The sequence below is a fragment of the Phascolarctos cinereus genome, unplaced genomic scaffold (assembly GCF_003287225.1).
Source record: "Phascolarctos cinereus isolate Bilbo 61053 unplaced genomic scaffold, phaCin_HiC Scaffold_2;HRSCAF=192, whole genome shotgun sequence".
Taxonomy (NCBI): domain Eukaryota; kingdom Metazoa; phylum Chordata; class Mammalia; order Diprotodontia; family Phascolarctidae; genus Phascolarctos; species Phascolarctos cinereus.
The window spans coordinates 351,929,060-351,947,336 of NW_027555625.1; the positions used below are offsets into that span (position 1 = coordinate 351,929,060).

Sequence of the window (18,277 nt, forward strand, 5' to 3'; positions counted from 1 at the left end):
GGGAATTTGCAGAAGGTCTCTTCCCGCTTTGGTGGCTGGCTCACAGCGTGTAGCTCCTCCACCAGCCCCTGGGAGGGGAGATCAGGACACCCTCGACAGAAAGATGGGGTAAACTGTGCAGAGGTGTTTTGGTTTATGAAGGGAGATAGAGGCACTCAAGTAGGGCTTACTATTATAAGTGTTTTGGTGGAAAGAACACTGGATTCGGAGTCAGGAATCCTAGGTTTGAGTTCTCGATAGAGAACTCTGGGGCAAGTTGTTTCCTCTCTCTGAGTCCCGATGTCTTTATCTGTAAAATGGGGACAATACAAGGAAGCACTACTTAGCTTCACAGAATTTTTGTGGGGAAAGTGCTACTGAAAGGGGAGGGTTTTAAAATTTTGTTCTTTTAAGAACGCTCTCCCCCTGGAAAAGCAGTAGCTAAGCTCCTTCCTTTCTCGGGAGTACTCTCTATGTTCCCAGAATATTTTTTTGTTTTTCTTCTTTGGGAACCCACAGGCCTGGAAGAGGGGCTGTGGTTTGGTGCCAGGGATAAATATTTAATGGGCACCAGCACTTTCAGAAATGGAAAATAGGAACTGGGAAAGCAAGGATTTGAGGCTGAGATCTCCAGCCAGCTCTTCTAACCCTAGGCATCTGGAAGAGAGAGGGACTGATGGTCCGGACCAGCTTTTGCTGGATGTCTCCCCTCCCTCTGGGGGCCCTCCTGGATTTCTTTCATAGGATTTAGAGCTGAGAAAGACTTTAAAGATCATCTGGTCTATAGAGGAGGAAACTGAGAGAGAAGAAGGAAATTGCCCAAGGTTATAATAAGTAGCAGAAGCCAAAGCCTTTGGGCCTTGACTCTAATCTGTGATCCAGCAGGAAGGAGCAGGACAGTCTCTGCAAATCTTTCTTACCTTCCTGGGAATCTTTATACCAATCTCCTGGTTCCACGCCATTGCTCCTGCTGTAGGGGCAAAGCCGGGCTAATGTTTATGGTGTCACGCAATTTAGAGCTGGAAGGGACCTAGGAGACCATTTGGTCCAACCCTTTAATTTTACAGATGAGGAAACTGAGGGCCCAGAGAGGGGAATGGCCTTGCCTAAGGTCACCCAGGGAGTAAATAGCCAGCTGGAATCCCTGCTGAGGGCCTGGCACCCCTCACTATCACATCACCATGTTGCCTGCTCTAGGGTGGGCAACACAGCTCCTGAAGTTAATGATGGGTTCAGTGCAGAGAGGATTTTAATCTATAATCTTACCTGTCAAGGGGATCACGTGTTTCCAACCTGTAGGTCAATATACAGAAGATCTTGCTAATAATTGTTCTGGCTAACCTGGGAACAGTCTCCTTCTCACTGAAAGTATTTGAACCAAGGCTCTATAGCTAGCCTCCTGTCAGAGATGCTGTTGAAGGGAGTTCCTGCACCAAGTGAGTAGACACCTGGGAGGTAGTGAGTCCTTGATCATTCGCTGGTGGTATCTAGCAGGATCCAGCAAGGTGGTGCAGTGGTTAGACAGCTGGTCCTACGGTTAGGATACACCTGAGTTCAAATCCAATTTCAGAACACTTCCTAGCTGTGAAACCCTGGGCAGGTCACCTAACCTCTGTCTGCCTCAATTTCCTTAGCTGTAAAACAGGGATGGGCAGCTAGGTGGCTCAGTGGATAGAGTACCAGGCCTGGAGTCAGAAAGATCTGAGTTCAAAACTGGCCTCAGACACTTACTAGCTGTGTGACCCTCACTTAGCCCTGCTTGCCTTAGTTTCTTCATTTGTAAAATGAGCTGGAGAAGGAAATGGCAAATCTCTCCAGTATCTTTGCCAAGAAAACCCCAAATGGGGGCATGAAGAATTGGACATGACTGAACAACAATAACAACAACAAATATTATAACAGCACCTACCTTCCAGGGCTGTTGCAAGACCAAGTGGGATAATTTTTGTGAAATATTTAGTACAGTGCCTAGCATATAGTAGACAATAAATGATTGTTCCCTTCCCCAGACAGATGCTAGATGACTGTCCTCCCCTCCCCAGTTAGGGAGGCTGCTCAAACCTTAAGCTGGGTGGAGGTGGGGCTCTGAACACCTCCCTGAAGATTTCCAAGTGCACAGACTCTTCCCTTCTCTCTGTTTCTGTCCCACCCCTTTCCTCCCCGACTCCCGCACTCCCTTCATCTCTCTTCTCTCTTACCTCCTTTTCCCCACAAGTACTTTGCTGATCAGTCTCCCTAGTATTACTGGCTACTCCTGTCCTCAGTACCCAGCACAGGGCCCTCCCAGGGACTCTCACTCATGAGACAAGCAACCATCTACCCCTCCCTTACTGGGTGTGGAAATTGCCTGCTTTATTCCCATGTGTCTAAAAGGTGTGTAAGCCTGTGGAAAAGGGGTTATGGAAAGTTACACCTTGCAGAGTGGGGAGGGAAAGGGGATCGGAGACAAAAGTTCTACAAATGAGAACGTGGGGGAGAGGGTGCAGCTAGGGAGCCTGAGCTAGGAAAGGTGTGATCATTCCCTGAGCACCAAGGAATGGCTGCTAGAGAATTAGAGGCTTCACAAATGTCCATTGTAGAGCTTAACAAATGTTTTATTGATTGATTGATTGACTTGAAGAATGACTTAGCTGGGAAGGCACTTAGTATGCAGAACACAATCTCAGAGCCAAAAGGAACCTTAGAATGCAGAACAGAGAATGTTAGAACCCGAGTAGGACCTTAGAGATTGTTTACTCCAACCTTTTCACTATGAGTAGGGAAATTGAGGGTAGAGAGGGGAAAGATACTTGTGCATTCACGGAGTGAGTTAACAGCAGTGCTCTGACAAGAACCCAGTTTTCCTAACTCTGGGTCCTGGGATCTTTCCAGCACACGAACCTGACTCCAGTTTCAGCACTACTAGACAGATCCCAAGAGGACATTCAGTCTAATCCTGCTTGTTATACAGAAGGAAATGGAGGCAACCAAGTTGTCCAAGGACCCGGGTGATTATGGATCTCTAAGACAGTCCAGACAATCTGTGACCAAGCAGCAATGACCTCAGGAACAGATTGCCTTGCGTTGTAAACTCCTTCTGTGATCTTGTTTTTTTGCCTCATTTAATTTTCCCATCTGTGTCCTAATACAGTTCACAGGATCCCTGAGTCTCAAAGCTTAAAGGAACTTGTGGCATTCAGAACCACCCATAGCTGACCAAGAGCTCCGCTACACAGTCCCTCTCAAGTGGTCATCTAATTTGTTTGTAGACCTCTGGTGATGGGGATCATAGTGATGGGGGACAGTTAGGTGGTGCCGTGGATAGAGCATCAGTTGGCATCAGTTTCCTCATCTGTAAAATGAACTGGAGAAGGAAATGGCTAACCACTCCAGTATCTTTGCCAAGAAAACCCTAAATGGAGTCACAAAGAGTCAGACTGAATGACTGAAATGACTAAACAATACACCAAACACAATGTTATGGAGAGCCCAGTTATCTCCTGAAGCAAACTTCTTTTGGACAGCTCTAAGTATTAAGATGTTTTCTTCTTTTCCTTCCTTCCTTCCTTCCTTCCTTCCTTCCTTCCTTCCTTCCTTCCTTCCTTCCTTCCTTCCTTCCTTCCTTCCTTCCTTCCTTCCTTCCTTCTTTCCTTCCTTCCTTCCTTCCTTCCTTCCCTCCCTCCCTCCCTTCTTTCTTTTCTTTCTTTTCTTTTTCTTTCTTTCTTTCTTTCTTTCTTTCTTTCTTTCTTTCTTTCTTTCTTTCTTTCTTTCTTTCTTTCTTTCTTTCTTTCTCTCTCTCTCTCTCTCTCTCTCTCTCTTTCTTTCTTTCTTTCTCTTTCTTCTTTCCTTCTTTTCTTTCTTCTTCTTTCTTTCTTTCTTTCTTTCTTTCTTTCTTTCTTTCTTTCTTTCTTTCTTTCTTTCTTTCTTTCTTTCTTTCTTTCTTTCTTTCCTTCTTCCCCTGTCTCTTCCTTGCTACATTTCCAAATGTTGCTGCTTGTTTTGCTCTCTGGAGCCAAGTAGAACAAGCCTAAAATGATTTCTATCTCTCTCCTCAAATTTCCCTTGAACATTTTGCTTAGATCTGTCATCTGCCCTTATCTCATTCTACCTTGATCATCCTTACATTTGTCTTGTGCATGTTGGCTCCCCACAAGGCTATGAACTACTTGAGGGCAAGGATTATTTTGTTTTTCATCTTTGGAGCACCCAACACAGGTCCCAAAGTACACTGTTCTGACTAAATGTTGGTGACTTTAATCCAACCCCTTCAAGGTACTCAGGAGGAAAAAATCCCAGAAAAGGGGAGTAAAGGACACATAGGTAGTAAGTGGTAGAGGGGGGACTTGAACCCTGATCTTCTGGCTCTAAGTCTAGTGTTCTTTCCACTGTATCACATTGCTCCCACACTTTGGGAAAACCAACCTCTGAGTTGCTCAGACTAAGGGAAGCAGGCATTTGTCTCCACCCAGACTCAGAAGGTCAAGGAAATACCAAGTCTCTTGACTCCTCATCAACTGCTCTTTTCACTAGACCATACAAAATTTTTAAGTTTTCTTGGAAGCTGGGGGGGAGGAGAGCCATGTTGTGCAAGGGCTTGGAGAGTATTGAGCTCATCCCAGGGTAGGTCAATTGGCTGACACTGGTGGGAGGCAGCATGTGGCATTAGGCATGATGGGAGGTCACATTCATACCACTCACTGCATGACTCCCTATGAATCAGAGCTCTTTACTTTTCCCAGATAATTCATCCTTTGTCTTTTATCTCTGGGCTGTTCCCAGAGCTGTTGTGGTATACCCACTCAATTATACCAGCTTCTTTCTTTTGTTAGGGGGACAATATTTCTGGGACTGGCTCTTGGCAAATGATCAGTGTGATCTTGGGGAAGTCCATTTCCTTCTCTGGATCTATTTTCCTGTTTGTATAATGAAAAGATTGAACTACTTCTCTTGAAGTTCCCTTCTGCAACCCTATAATCTGTAGTGCTTTCTATTTCTGACATTCTATGATCTAAAGGCCCTGACATTGTAGGCATTGTGGCATAATAGAAAAAGCATTGATTTTGAAGTCAGAGGGTTTGAATATTTGATTATTCAAACCTGGTTTGAATATTGCCTTTGGCATTTACTATCCCTGTGACTTTGGGAAAAAGTTCCATCTCTCGCCACTGGTCTCGCCATTTATGGAGTGAAAAGGTGGGACTAGATGATTTCTATGGTCTCTGCCAGTTCAAAATCTAGGATCCTATGAATCCCAGCCCAGCTACTTGCTACCTATATGATCTTGGCCAAATCATTTCCCCTTTTGGGGCCTTATTTCCTCATCCTTAAAATGAAGGATCTCCTAAAAAATAGATGGGGGTTTTAGTGGACTGAAAGCTCAGTATGAATCAATGAGCTCCAGAACTATTGAAGATGGTATCCTCACTGTCCAGCATAAGAGCTACTAGGAAAGCTAGGATGCACCTGGCACCTTCTGCCCTGTTCAGTTAAGTGTAAGTCCACGGCCAAGGGACCCCTCAGGGACTCAAAAGGAGGCAAAATGAAGAGGTTGGACTAGGCTATTGCTAATGTCACTTCTGGCTATAATTGACTGAGTCAGAAGAACAATATGAGTCCCAGCTTCACTGTGAGACCTTTAACAAGTCACTTCATTTTTTTTTTGGCTACAGTTTCCCCATCTGTAAAATGGGGGAGGGTCAAACTTTATGATTGCTAAATTCCCTTCAAGTTATAAATGACTGGGAGTCAAGAACAGGTTTAAAGTTCCCCGATTTCCTTTGTAATCTTGGTCAAGCCCCTTTCTCTTTCTGGGAAAAGTTTCTTCTTTTATAAAAGGAAGAAGTTAAACTCTGTGGCCTAAGCTCTCTTCAGGCTTTAGTATTCCATATTTTTGAACTGGAGTCTATCAATTGTCTCCCCTTTAGATTGTGAACTCTTTGAGGGCAGGGATGGTCTTTTGCCTCTTTTTGTATCTCCAGTACTTAGTACAGTATCTGGTATATAGTAGGTGTTTAATAAATGCTTCTTGACTGACTGGCCACTTGACCCTGTCAAGAGGGTATATTCCAGTGCCTTACTGGGATTTTTAATTTAATCCAATCTAATTCAGTCCTTGGGTAGCTAGATGGCACAGTGGATAGAGTGTTGGGCCCGAAGTCAGGAAGATTCATCTTCCTGTATTTAAATCTGGCCTCAGACACTTACTAGCTGTGTGACCCTGGGAAAGTCACTTAACCCTATTTGCCTTAGTTTCTACATCCGTCAAATGAGTTGGAAAAGGAAATGGCAAACCACTCCAGTATCTTTGCCAAGAAAACCCAAATGGGTTCACAGAGTCAGATATGACTAAAATGACAACAACAATTCAACCTATAGAGCTTAGAATGACAAGTCCTTTCAGCTCAATTCTATTTGATGCCAACAGGAGTTAGTTATCACCCTTCTGTGCCCAGTTCTGTGTTTTTCTACCTGTGGAGTAGGGAGAAGAAAAAAAAAATGCATCTTGCTTGCATCTTCCCACGGAGTTCACAGTCTAATTGGTGAGAGAAGAAAAATGTTAATGAAGCAATGAAGAGGCCAATATATGACTGTATGAGCAAGGGCTAGGCTGAATGGTAGAGTCATATATTCTGGAGTTAGAAGAGACTGAAGTTCAAATACTACCCTTGAGACCACTGATAAATCACGTATATCTTTTCTGAACCTCAGCTCATTTGTCTGTCTGTCTGTCTATCTATCTATCTATCTATCTATCTATTATCTATCTATCTATCTATCTATCTATTTATCTATTCATCTATCTATCATCTATCTGTCTATCTATCTATCATCTATCTATCTATCTATCTATCTATCTATCTATCTATCTATCTATCTATCTATCTATCTATCTATTTATCTATCTATCTATTCATCTATCTATCATCCATCCATCCATCCATCTATCTATCTATCTATCTATCTATCTATCTATCTATCTATCTATCTATCTATCATCTATCTATCCATCCTTCCATCCATCCATCCATCCATCCATCTATCTATCTATCCATCTATCTATCTATCTATCTATCTATCTATCTATCTATCTATCTGTCTGTCTGTCTGTCTGTCTGTCTGTCTGTCTGTCTGTCTGTCTGTCTGTCTGTCTGTCTATCTATCTATCTATTCATCTATCTATCTATCTATCTATCTATCTATCTATCTATCTATCCATCCATCCATCCATCCATCTATCCATCTATCCATCTATCTATCTATCTATCTATCTATCTATCCATTCATTTGTTTGATGGATATGTTTTGTTTTTAGGAAAATCCATCATGGAATCTCTCTTCCCCTTTTCTGCTCAGAGCTCCCTCAAGGTTTGGTCATTACAATTATACAACATGCAGTTCCGTTGCACTGTTTTTGCCATTTACATTATTCTTTTTTTCTTTTCTTTTTTTAATTTAAGCTAGGCAATGGGGTTAAGTGACTTGCCCAGGGTCACACAGCTAGTAAGTGTTATGTGTCTGAGGCCGGATTTGGACTCAGGTCCTCCTGACTCCAGGGCTGGTGCTCTATCCACTGCGCCACCTAGCTACCCCGCCATTTACATTATTGTAATCTTTGTGTAGATTGTTTTCCTGGAGCTGCTTGCTTCACTCTACATCAGTTCATATATGTTTTTTCCTCATATTTCTCTGGATTCTTTGCATTTGTCATTTCTTGCAGGCAGGGAGTACCTTGGAGCCAGTTGCAAGAGAGAGAGAGAGAGCTGATTGTTAAATTTTTGCCTGTGAGCACTTACACTTTATAAATCAGCAAAGGCTACAAAATAGGGCCTGCTTTTGTCTTTTGTTTATTGTCTAGACTTAAGAAAGTGTTAACTGTGCAGATTAAACTTAAAGATGTACTGTGTGTACATGTTTTTAGGAGGGCCAGCTGTTAAGCATTTACCAGCACACTCCTGCTTCCAGTATGGCAACATTCCATCCCATTCCTGTAGTTTCTTCATCTGTAAAGTGACCATAATCATAACTACAGTTCTCACTTCACAGGGTTGTTGTGAGGATGACGTGAGATCAAAGATATAAAGTGTTCTGCAAACCTTAAAGTGTTCCCTGATAATGGTTGTGCTTGTCATTCTGTTAGAGCAGGACGGTACCACATTGGTCCATCCACACCCCCTCCCGAAGCAGGAATCCTTTCTACTATATCCTAGGCATCTAGCCTCCCCTTGGATGTCTCCAGTGTCGAGAAGTGCGTTATCAACATTGCCAGATGGCTCTGAGTGTTAGAAAGTTCCTCCTCTACATTGAATGGAAATCTGCAAACTGTAATTCTACTCATTGCTCTGGATGCTGAGCTCTAGATCCAATGAGAAGTCTAATCCTTCCAGGATGCCCTTTTAGATAAGTTGTGGTTGTTCAGTTGTGTCCAACGCTATTTGGGGGTGTTCTTGGCAAAGATACTGGAGTGGTTTGCCATTTTTTTCTCCTGTCAAAGATAAGTCTTTCCCTTCCTTCAGTATTTGGTATAGAAAACAAATGTTTCTTCTCTTTTCTGAAGGATGGAAGGTGGGAGAAGGAAAAATAGGGGAAGTTAGGACAATGTTGTAATAGAGGATATAGGGAGACAGATTTAATCAAATTTTTAAATTTTCCATTGTGATAATCCCTATGGCACTAAGAGGAAACCCTCAGAAGACTTAGTTCATCTCTTGCATCTGCCTCTGACTTGATGTATGCATGACCTTGGGGAAGTTCTTTCCTTTCTTTGAGCCCTGCTTTCTCATCTGTAAAATGGGGATAATCAAAAATATTTTTTGGCATTGGAGCAGTTGTAAGAAAAGCACTCTGCAGTTCTGAAAGAACTGAACAATTAGGGGTTGTGGTTATCATTAGCTTTAACCTTATTGTCATTCTCCTTGCTTTGCATCTCTCTCAGGACTATTGTGAATCACAGCATCATTACAATATTGGCTCCCCTTTATGTGGCATTTTCAGATTTTCAAAGCACTTTCCATACATTATCTAATTTGATTTTCACCACAATCCTCTAAGGGCAGTGTTATTGTCATCCTCATTTGATATATCCATCAAAACTGAAGCTGGTGGAGATTAAAAATTGTGCCCAGCATTACGTAGCTAATAAGAATCTGAGGAAGGATTTGAATTCAGGTCTTCTTGATTTCCATTCCAGGTGTCTATCCACTAACAGATGGGAAGATGCTTTAAATGTGCTTTCAAAGTGTCTTCTCTGTAGAGAAGGAATGTGTAGAGAAGTGTATTAGATACAGAGTTGGCCCCAGAGTCAGGAAGACCACAGTTCAAGCCCAGCCTCTGACACAGTGGCTGCGTGACTCTGGGCAAGTCATTTTACCCAGACTATAAATTTATTTTTTGGTGAGGCAGTCGGAGTTAAGTGACTTGCCCAGGATGTCACAGCTAGTAAGTGTCAAGTGTCTAAGGCTGGATCTGAACCGACTCTAGGACCAATGCTCTATCCGCTGCTCCACCTAGCTGCCTCCAGACTGTAAATTTTAAAGAAGGCGCTGATCTACACTGGTAGATGGAGTTCATCTCTGGGAATTCTTTACACCAAATAAATCACTGATCTGGTTTTTTTTTGTTGTTGTTGTTTAGGTGAGGCAATCAGGGTGAAGTGACTTGCCCAGGGTCACACAGCTAGTAAGTGTCAAGTATCTGAGGCCGGATTTGGACTCAGGTACTCCTGACTCCAGGGCCACTGCTCTATCCACTGCACCACCTGGCTGCCCCTGGTTTTTTTTTTTAAAAAGCCACATATAGAACAGGTGGTTTTAGGAGGATTTGTCAAAGCTGTTATTGCAGAAAGAGCTCTGGATTTGGAGTCAGGAAGACCTGGGTTCAAATCCTGCCTCAGACACTGTATAATACTCCTTCTGCTCCTTAATGAACTGGTGTGACTTTGGGCAAGTCTTAGCCTCCCTTGGCCTCAGTCTTCTCATCTGTAGCATGAAGGAGTTGGGATAGATGATCTCCAAGAGCCCCTCCAAGTCTGAATCCTATTATCTGGCCAGAAGCCAACATTTGGCCAGTGCATACAGATGTTGGGCCTGAAGTGAGGCCCCTTGTGGGCTGCTGGGCCAGGGGTTTGAGACGAACATGAGTGATATATGAGGTCTTGGGAGGGCACCACTTCACCTGCCTTTCAGAACCCGTCAGTATTGCATACAGGTACCACAGGGTTGGGTGAAAGAGGATAATTTAAAAAAATGTGTCCTGCTTCATGTGAAATTTACTCCAGTTTTATTTCATACTTCTCATAAACTTTCTCAAGTTGCCTGTTAGCTGTTCCCTATTTGTGACATTCCATCTCTTAGCTGGGCAGCTAGGTGTCCCAGTGGATAGAGTGCTAGGCCTGGAGTCAGGAGGACTCATCTTCCAAACTTCACATCTAGCCTCTGACACTGGGTGAGTCACTTAATCCTGTTTGCCTCTGTTTCCTCATCTGTAAAATGATCTGGAGAAGAAAATGGCAAACCGCTCCAGGGTCTTTGCCAAGAAAACCCAAATGGGGTCACAGAGAGTCGGACGTGCCAGAAACAACTGAACAACAATAGCAGGGCTAGACCCCTTAGATCTATCTTTCAGATCTTTTCTTTTAAGGATGAGGAAAGGAGACCCCCCAAATGGGAAGTGATTTGGCCACGGCCATATAGAGAGCAAGTAGCTGAGCTGGGATCCGCAGCATCCTGGAGTTTGAAGTGGAAGGGACCATAGATTACAGGGACTCAAGCAGGCCCAAGGGCCATCAAAGAATAGAGAGGGAAGGAGGGAGAAAAAGAGAGAGAGAGAGAGAGAGAGAGAGAGAGAGAGAGAGAGAGAGAGAGAGAGACAGAGACAGAGAGAGATTGAGAGTGAGAGAGTGAGAGAGACAGAGAGAGAGTGAGTGAGAGAGATTGAGAGTGAGAGAGAGAGATTGAGAGTGAGTGAGAGATTGAGAGAGAGATTGAGAATGAGAAAGTGAGAGCAAGAGAGAGAGAGATTGAGAGAGAGAGAGAGACAGAGAGAGAGATTGAGAGTGAGAGAGTGTGAGAGACAGAGAGAGTGAGAGAGACAGAGAGAGAGAGTGAGAGAGAAAGAGAGTGAACGTGAGAGAGAGAGACAGAGAGAGAGTGATAGAGTGAGAGAGAGTGAGAGAGATTGAGAGTGAGAGATTGAGAGAGAGAGAGAGAGAGAGAGAGAGAGAGAGAGAGAGAGAGAAAGAGGAAGGTGTATCACATAGGGAAACAATCCAGAGGGTCTGGGTTATGTGCAAAAGATAAAGAGATGATCATTGTTATAGTGAGACTTCAGAACCTCAAGGATCTGTGATTTCACTGGTGGGGACCTTCCTCCACCAACATGGATTGCAGGCTCTCTCTCCTACACACTCTGAGAGTTGTCATGACCAACACTATGCAAACATATCCACGTCTCTTCTATCCTTAAGAAAACCTCATTTGATCCTTCCATCCCAGCTAACTATCACCCTATATCTCTTCTGCCCTTTATAGTTAAAGTCGTTGAAAAGAGTCTACAATAGATGCCTCCATTTTTTTCTCCTCTCACTTTCTTCTTAACCCCTTGCAATCTAGTTTTTTGACCTCATTATTCCATCAAAACCAGTCTCTCCAAAGATACCAGTGATCTTGGTTGTCAAATCCAATGGCCTCTTCTCAGTCCTCATTCTCTTTCATCTCTCTGCAGCCTTTTACCGTGTTGGTCACTCTCTCCTCTTTGGCACTCTCTTTTCTCTGGTTTTTCATGACGCCATCGTCTCCGGGTTCTCTTTGGTTTTCTCCTTCTCTGTCTCTTTTGCTGGATCACACTCTCTAACCATAGGTGTCCCTAAGAGTTCTGAACTGGGCCTTCTTCTTTTCTCTCTACTACTTCACTTGGTGACCTCATCAGCTCTCATGGATTTAATGACCATCTCTATGCTCATGATTTTCAATTCTACCTATCCTGCCCCAATTTCTCTGCTTACCTCCAATTTCACATTCCTAATTGCCTTTCAGATATATTGAACCGGATGTCCAGTAGACATTTTAAACCCAATATGTCCAAAACAGAACTCATTATTCCCCCCCACCAAAAAAAACCCCTCCCTCACTGTTTCCCTATTACTGTTCAAGGGCAACTCCATGCTCCTAGTCCCCCAGGCTAACAAACTAGGAGTCATCCTGGATTTCTCAATATTTCTCATACCGCCCCCACCCCCAAATCCAATTTGTTGCCAAGGTCTGTAGACTTCACCTTTGCAGCATCTCTCCTATATGCCCCCTTCTCACCTCTGACACTACCACCACTCTAGTGCAGGCCCTGCTCACCTCATGCCTGGATTATTGGAGTAATGATGGTGGGTCTGCCTACTTCAAGGCCCTTCCTCACTGCAATCCAACCTCCATTCAACCACCAAAGTGATTTTCCTAAAGTTAAGGGCTGACCATGTCACACACACACACACACACACACACACACACACACACACACACACTCACACCCCTTCCTACTCAATAAACTCCAGTGGCTTCATATTACCCCCAGGATGAAGTACAAAATGCTCTGTTTGGCATTCAAAGCCCTTCATAGCTTAGATGCCTCCTACCTTTCCAATCTTCTTATACCTTACTCCTTGAGATGTACCCTTCTATACAGAGACACTGACTTCCTGGATATTCCATGAATAAGCTACTTCATTTCTCTATCTATTCTCCATACCGGGATGCTCTCCCTCCTCCACTCTGATGACTGACCTCCCTGGCTCCCTTTAAATCCCAACTAAGATTCCACCTTCTACAGGAAGCCTTCCCCATCCCCTCTTAATTCCAGTGCCTTCTCTTTTTAAATTTTTTCTTATTTATCTTGTATATAGCTTGCTTTGTATGTGTTTGCATATGGCCAACCCCATTAGATTGTAAGCTTCTTGAAGGCAGGGACTGTCTTTTGCCCCCTTTTGTATCTCCAGCACTTAGCACAGTGTGCGGCACATCCGTAGGTGCTTAATAAATGTTGATTGGTTGATTGACTTAGGCTTGACTTGGGATGAGGCTTTCTGTGCTTAGCAAGGCTAGTTTTCACCACAACAGACAAAAAATCTATCCCCTGGCTGGACTTGCAGTCTTTCCTGCTTGGTGGGAACTGCTAGCTCTTGTACAATATCCTTGGCAAAGCCAGGACATCTTCTAAGACCTGAAAAGGCATCAAAGCAGCACCCCACAGGCACTAGTTCAGACACTGACGTTTGCAAAAACATCCAATAATTAGAGATAATCATAGAAACATAAGTCTGAAGGAAAATCTGCTCACAGTCCTTCCCTAAGAATCCTTTAGAGCCGTAGTTAGTCGAAGGCTTGCCTGTTTCCTGGGCCTCATGTCCCAATGGGTGACATGAGCAAAGGATGGGAGTCATCAGAGAGAGCGAGGAGACTCCCCTGGTTTAGCAGAAGATACTGGGCAGCAGCCACAGGGGAGATCTGACACCTTGGATTCCAGGGTATAGAGACGAGACTTTTTCCTGTGGGCAGGGTGGAGCTGAGAAAAGTATTTGAACAAGGGAGTCAGAAGGGTGTGGCCACAGATGGGCATTTGGAGACTGATTTTGTGAGCCTGGTGAATTAGAGGGGAGAGTGGAGTCAGGGAGACCAGCTAGTCTATTACAATTATCCACATAAGAGGTGATGTAGACACCATGGAGGTAGATTTGAAAACTGATTGGACCAAAAGAATAGTCACTAAGAGGTCAATGTCTACTTGGAAGGTCTATGGTATACTGCTCCAGAGATATATATCCTTGGTCCTGTGCCATTTAATACGTTTATCAATGATTTGGATGAAGACACAGATGACATGCTTGTCAGATTTCCAGATGATGTGAAGCTGAGAAGGATAGTTAACACATTGGATGACAGAATTTGGATGTAAAAATATCCCAACAGGATGAACTGCATCTCATTAAGCAAAATGTAATCAAAATAAATGTAGCCCTACCCTTGGGCTCAAAAACCCAATTTCATGAAGTGCAGGATGAGAAAGGCCTGGCTATGTAGCATGTGAAAAGATCTAGGGGTTTTACTGAACTACAAGGACCATGTCAGTCATCACTATGACATGGCAGCTAAGGAAACTATTGTTACCTTGGGCAGTATTGAGCACAGTGTCCAGCAAAAGGGGGATGATAGCCTGCTGTTCTCTGATCAGCTTATAGTGCTGTATTCAGTTCTGAGCACCACGTTTTGGAAATGTCATTCACAAGCTGGAGTATCCCCAGAGAGTGGTAACGGGACTGGCAACAATGCCAGAGAGGCTTATTTGGAGAACCTAGGAATGTTTAGCCTGAAGAAGAGGAGAGGAGAGGAAAGGAAAGAGGAGAGGAGAAGGGAGGGGAGGGGAGAGGAAAGAAGAGGAAGAGAAGGGAGAGGAGAGGAAGGGAGAAGAAGGGGAGGGGAGAGGAGAGGAATGGGGGAGAGGAGAGGAGAGGAGAGGAATGGAGATTTGGGCTGGACATGGTTGCACTCTTTTTGTATTTGAAAGGCTGGCATATAGAAGAGTAGTAAGGTTTGCTCTGGTTGGACCCAGATGCTGGAAGTTGCAGGGGAGGCAGAGTTTAACTTGGCATAAGAAAAAGCCTCTTAATAATTTGAGCTTCTGAACAACTGAGGGGGAATGAATGGGCTGCTTTAGGAGGTAGTGGGCTTCCCTCTCACGGGATGTGTTTAAGCAAAGGCTGAATGCCTGTTTGTTGTGTGTGCTCTAGAGAGCTGCCAATTGGACTAGATGGGCTCTGAGGGCCTTTCCAACTCTGAGATTTTGTGACTAAATCAATGAAGCAATGAGCATTTATTAAGCACCAAGCCTGCAGGCACTGTATTAGGCCTGAGAAGGCAAACAGTAAAGTACTATTAAAGACCCTGCCTTCAGGAAGCTTATATTCTACTTAAGTTATTGATACAAACTATTCACATGTAAGTAAATATAGGAGGTATTCAGAATAAGCACACAGTGATCTGAGTAGAAGCACTGACAACTGGGGAAATCAGGAAAGGTCTCTTGAAGGAGGCAGTCCTTAAGCTGAGCCTTGCAGGGAGCTAGGAAAAGGTGGGGATGGAGAGCATTCCAGACATGGCAGACAGGCTATAAAGGCATGGAGGATGGAGATTGAATGTTTTGTAGAGTACATGAGAGGGAGTAATGTGTAATCAGCCTAGAAGGATCAGCTAGAGCCTTAAGTGAAGGACTTCAAATTCCAAACAGAGGAATAAATTTAATTTTAAGAATTTAATTAAGAATTCAAATTCTTAAACACCATGGGGAGCCAGTGAAGCTTTTTGAGTAAAGGAGTGACGTGGTCATGTCTTCAATGTGAATAACGAAGATAATAATAACAATAATTGTGACAGCTCACATTTATAGGTTGCTTTTAGGTTTATAGGACCTCCACCCCATTCCTTTCAGTGCTGCAACTTCAGCAGATATCCCAGGCTGAGGCAGGGCTTCTCTGGAAAAAACAAATTGTAATAATAATGTCTCACCTGTATATGGCACTTTAAGGTTTGTAAGGTATTTTACAGCTATTATCTCACTTAATCCCCACAATAGCCTTTGAAAGAAGGTAGTAGGTATATTTTTCACTCCATTTAACAGTTGGGAAAACTGAGACCCAGAAAAGGGAAGTGAACACAGCAAGTTAGTGACAGAACCAGAGTCAGACTACCAGGGCAGGACTTTTCCCTTGATCTGCATCCTGTTTGAGAGAGAAGCCAAGTCCCACCGGGCATTGTCCCCCACTAGCCTCGTACCTCTCATGGTCTCAAATCAGACTGTGCAAGCAGTCACATGCTATGTCTCTAGATAAGCTTAATGCTCAGCTGAGGTCCCCAATCAAAGAGATTTGCTATGCTATTCTCTCTCTCTCTCTCTCTCTCTCTCTCTCTTTGTTTCTTCTTTCTCATGGTTTTCCCCTTTGGTTCTAATTCTTCTTTACAACATATGTTTAATATGAATGTATATGTATAACCTATATCAGCTTGCACGCTGTCTTAAGGAGGGAGTAGGGGAGGGAGGGGGAGAAAATTTAGAACTCAAAATCCTATAGACGTGAATATTGAAAACTATAAATAAATAAATGAAGGAAGGAAAGAAAAAATAGTTAAGCAAAAACAAATTACAGAGTGACCATAGCTAAGACTGTATGACGCACTTTTACCTTGGGGTCCCTCACTTTTTCTCAAGAAGAAGAAAGCATGTTCTATTATTTATTTTCCTTGACCAAAATTGATCATTACAATTACTCATAATTTGAAAAAACAAAAACCAAAACCAAAAAACAAAGAGATTTGCTAATTGACAAGAGAAGGTGCAACCCCTCTCCTCCCCTGCCCTCCCCTACTGGCCAGACTAGAGTCTCAAGTCCTGCCTAACAGGGTGAGCAGGATGTAAGCTAGGGCACTTCCCTCCACTTGCTTAGAAAAAGGGTAACCTCAGTGTAAGCCAGAAAAATCTCATGTCTCTTTCCTCCCCCATGCTAAGCTCATTTCTATCTCCATACCAGTAATTTAAACCATTCCCATTTTGGGAGTGTCTTTCTCTGGCCTTCTCCGACACTGAAAGTGTATCTTTCAAGATGCAGCTCAGGCAGCCCTTCCACATGGGAGCCTTCCCTGACAATCCCAGTGAACTCCGCTCCCCCTCTTCTTGGAGCTCCTATCACACTTAAATCAGGAGTTCTTAATCTTTTGTTGTTATGAATCCCTTTAGTAGTCTGATAAAGCCCACGGACCCCTTTGCATAACAGTATTTTAAATGAATAAAACAAAATGCACGGGCTTATAAAGAAAACCAATTACGTTGAAATACAGTTATAAAATATTTTTAAAAGTTCATGGACCCCTGGTTAAGAATTCCTGATTTAAAGCTTCATTTGGATTGAATCATACTGTCTTATATTCTCTTTTAATGGCTGCATGATCTTGGGTAAGTCTTTCTTCCCACTCTGGGCCTCAGTTTTCTTGTCTATGACATGAGAGTTTAAATGGTTTCTGTTCCCATTAAGACGTGACTTTCTAGGATTTTTTTTTTTGAGGCCAAGGACTAGGTCTGCCCATCTTCTGTCACTCCTGGATTGTCATCTACCCGAGAGTGACTTCTGGGTTTCATTGTGCTCCCTCTTCCTGAGTGCCCAGTCTGATTCTTCCCTCTTCTGTCTCCCTCAGACGATGAGAGCCCCGAGGACCCCACCTGGGTCTGCTCCTTCTCTACCTCTCTTCCAGGGTAGCTTAGCACAGGACCAGATACGTAAGAGAGGGTAGGGTTGGCCTTGTTTTCTACTTTGCTCTACTTGTTCTCTGCTCTGCCCTCTTCTGTTTTAGGTGAGTGGACAAAGCTCTGGAGTTGACCCCAGGGAGTCAGAGCAGGTCTCTTACAAGCCCAAATGAAAGAGCAATGGATTTGGAGTCAGAAGATGTGCTCAAATAATGGTTCTATTACTTACTATATTTTTGACTTTGGGCATGTTACTTTTCTTCTCTGGGCCTCAGTTTCCTCATCTGTAAAATTATAGGATTATATTAGATGATCTCTAAGGTCCCTTACAGTGCTAAAATATATGATTCATCTCTATTCTTTCTTCTAAACTCCAACCCCAAATCACCAACTGTCTCCTGAACCTAATCAGAATGTGACATTAAACTCAACATATCCGAAAAGGAATTCATTATTTCCCCTCTCTCTAAATCCATCCTTCCTCTAAACTTCCTATTTCTGTTATTGTTCTTGAATTGTGTCCGGCTCTTCATGACCCCATGGACCATGTTGTCCAAGGAGTTTTCTCAGTAAAGATACCAGGGTTGTTTGCCATTTCCTTTTCTGGTGGATTAAGGCAATAAAGGTTAAGTGACTTGCCCAGGGTCACACAGCCAGTAGGTGTGTAAGGTCGGATTTGAACTCAGGTCTATCCTGATTCCTGGCCCAGTGCTCTATCCACTAAGCCACCTAGCTGCCTCTATATCTGTTAGTCACCCCCATCCTCTTAGTTACTCAGGTTCAGAAACTCTGAGTAATTTCCTCTTTTCCTCACCCCACCTCCATATCTAATCAGTTGCCAAGATCTGATGAGCCTACCTGTCCTGCTAATGTAGGATCATGGACAGAGTGCTGGATTTGAAGTCAAGAGGCCTGGGTTTGACTGGCACTAGAGATACTAGCTGTGTGACCATGGACAAGTCATTATTTACTTCTCAGAATGCCAGTTTCCAGGGACAGCTAGTTGGCGCAATGGATAGAGCACCGGCCCTAGTGTCAAGAGGACCTG

At 43.4% G+C, this 18,277-nt stretch overlaps 1 protein-coding gene across 1 annotated transcript in view; it reads left to right on the plus strand.

The window, feature by feature from the left end:
- Positions 1–8,014: 8,014 nt before the first annotated feature.
- The window catches only part of LOC110211654 (protein AHNAK2-like), a 72,663-nt gene continuing 62,400 nt past the window's right edge, over positions 8,015–18,277 (plus strand). The window contains exon 1 of the mRNA XM_078149187.1: positions 8,015–8,019. Coding sequence (XP_078005313.1) covers positions 8,015–8,019 — 5 coding nt within the window. The remainder of the gene's footprint in view (positions 8,020–18,277) is intronic.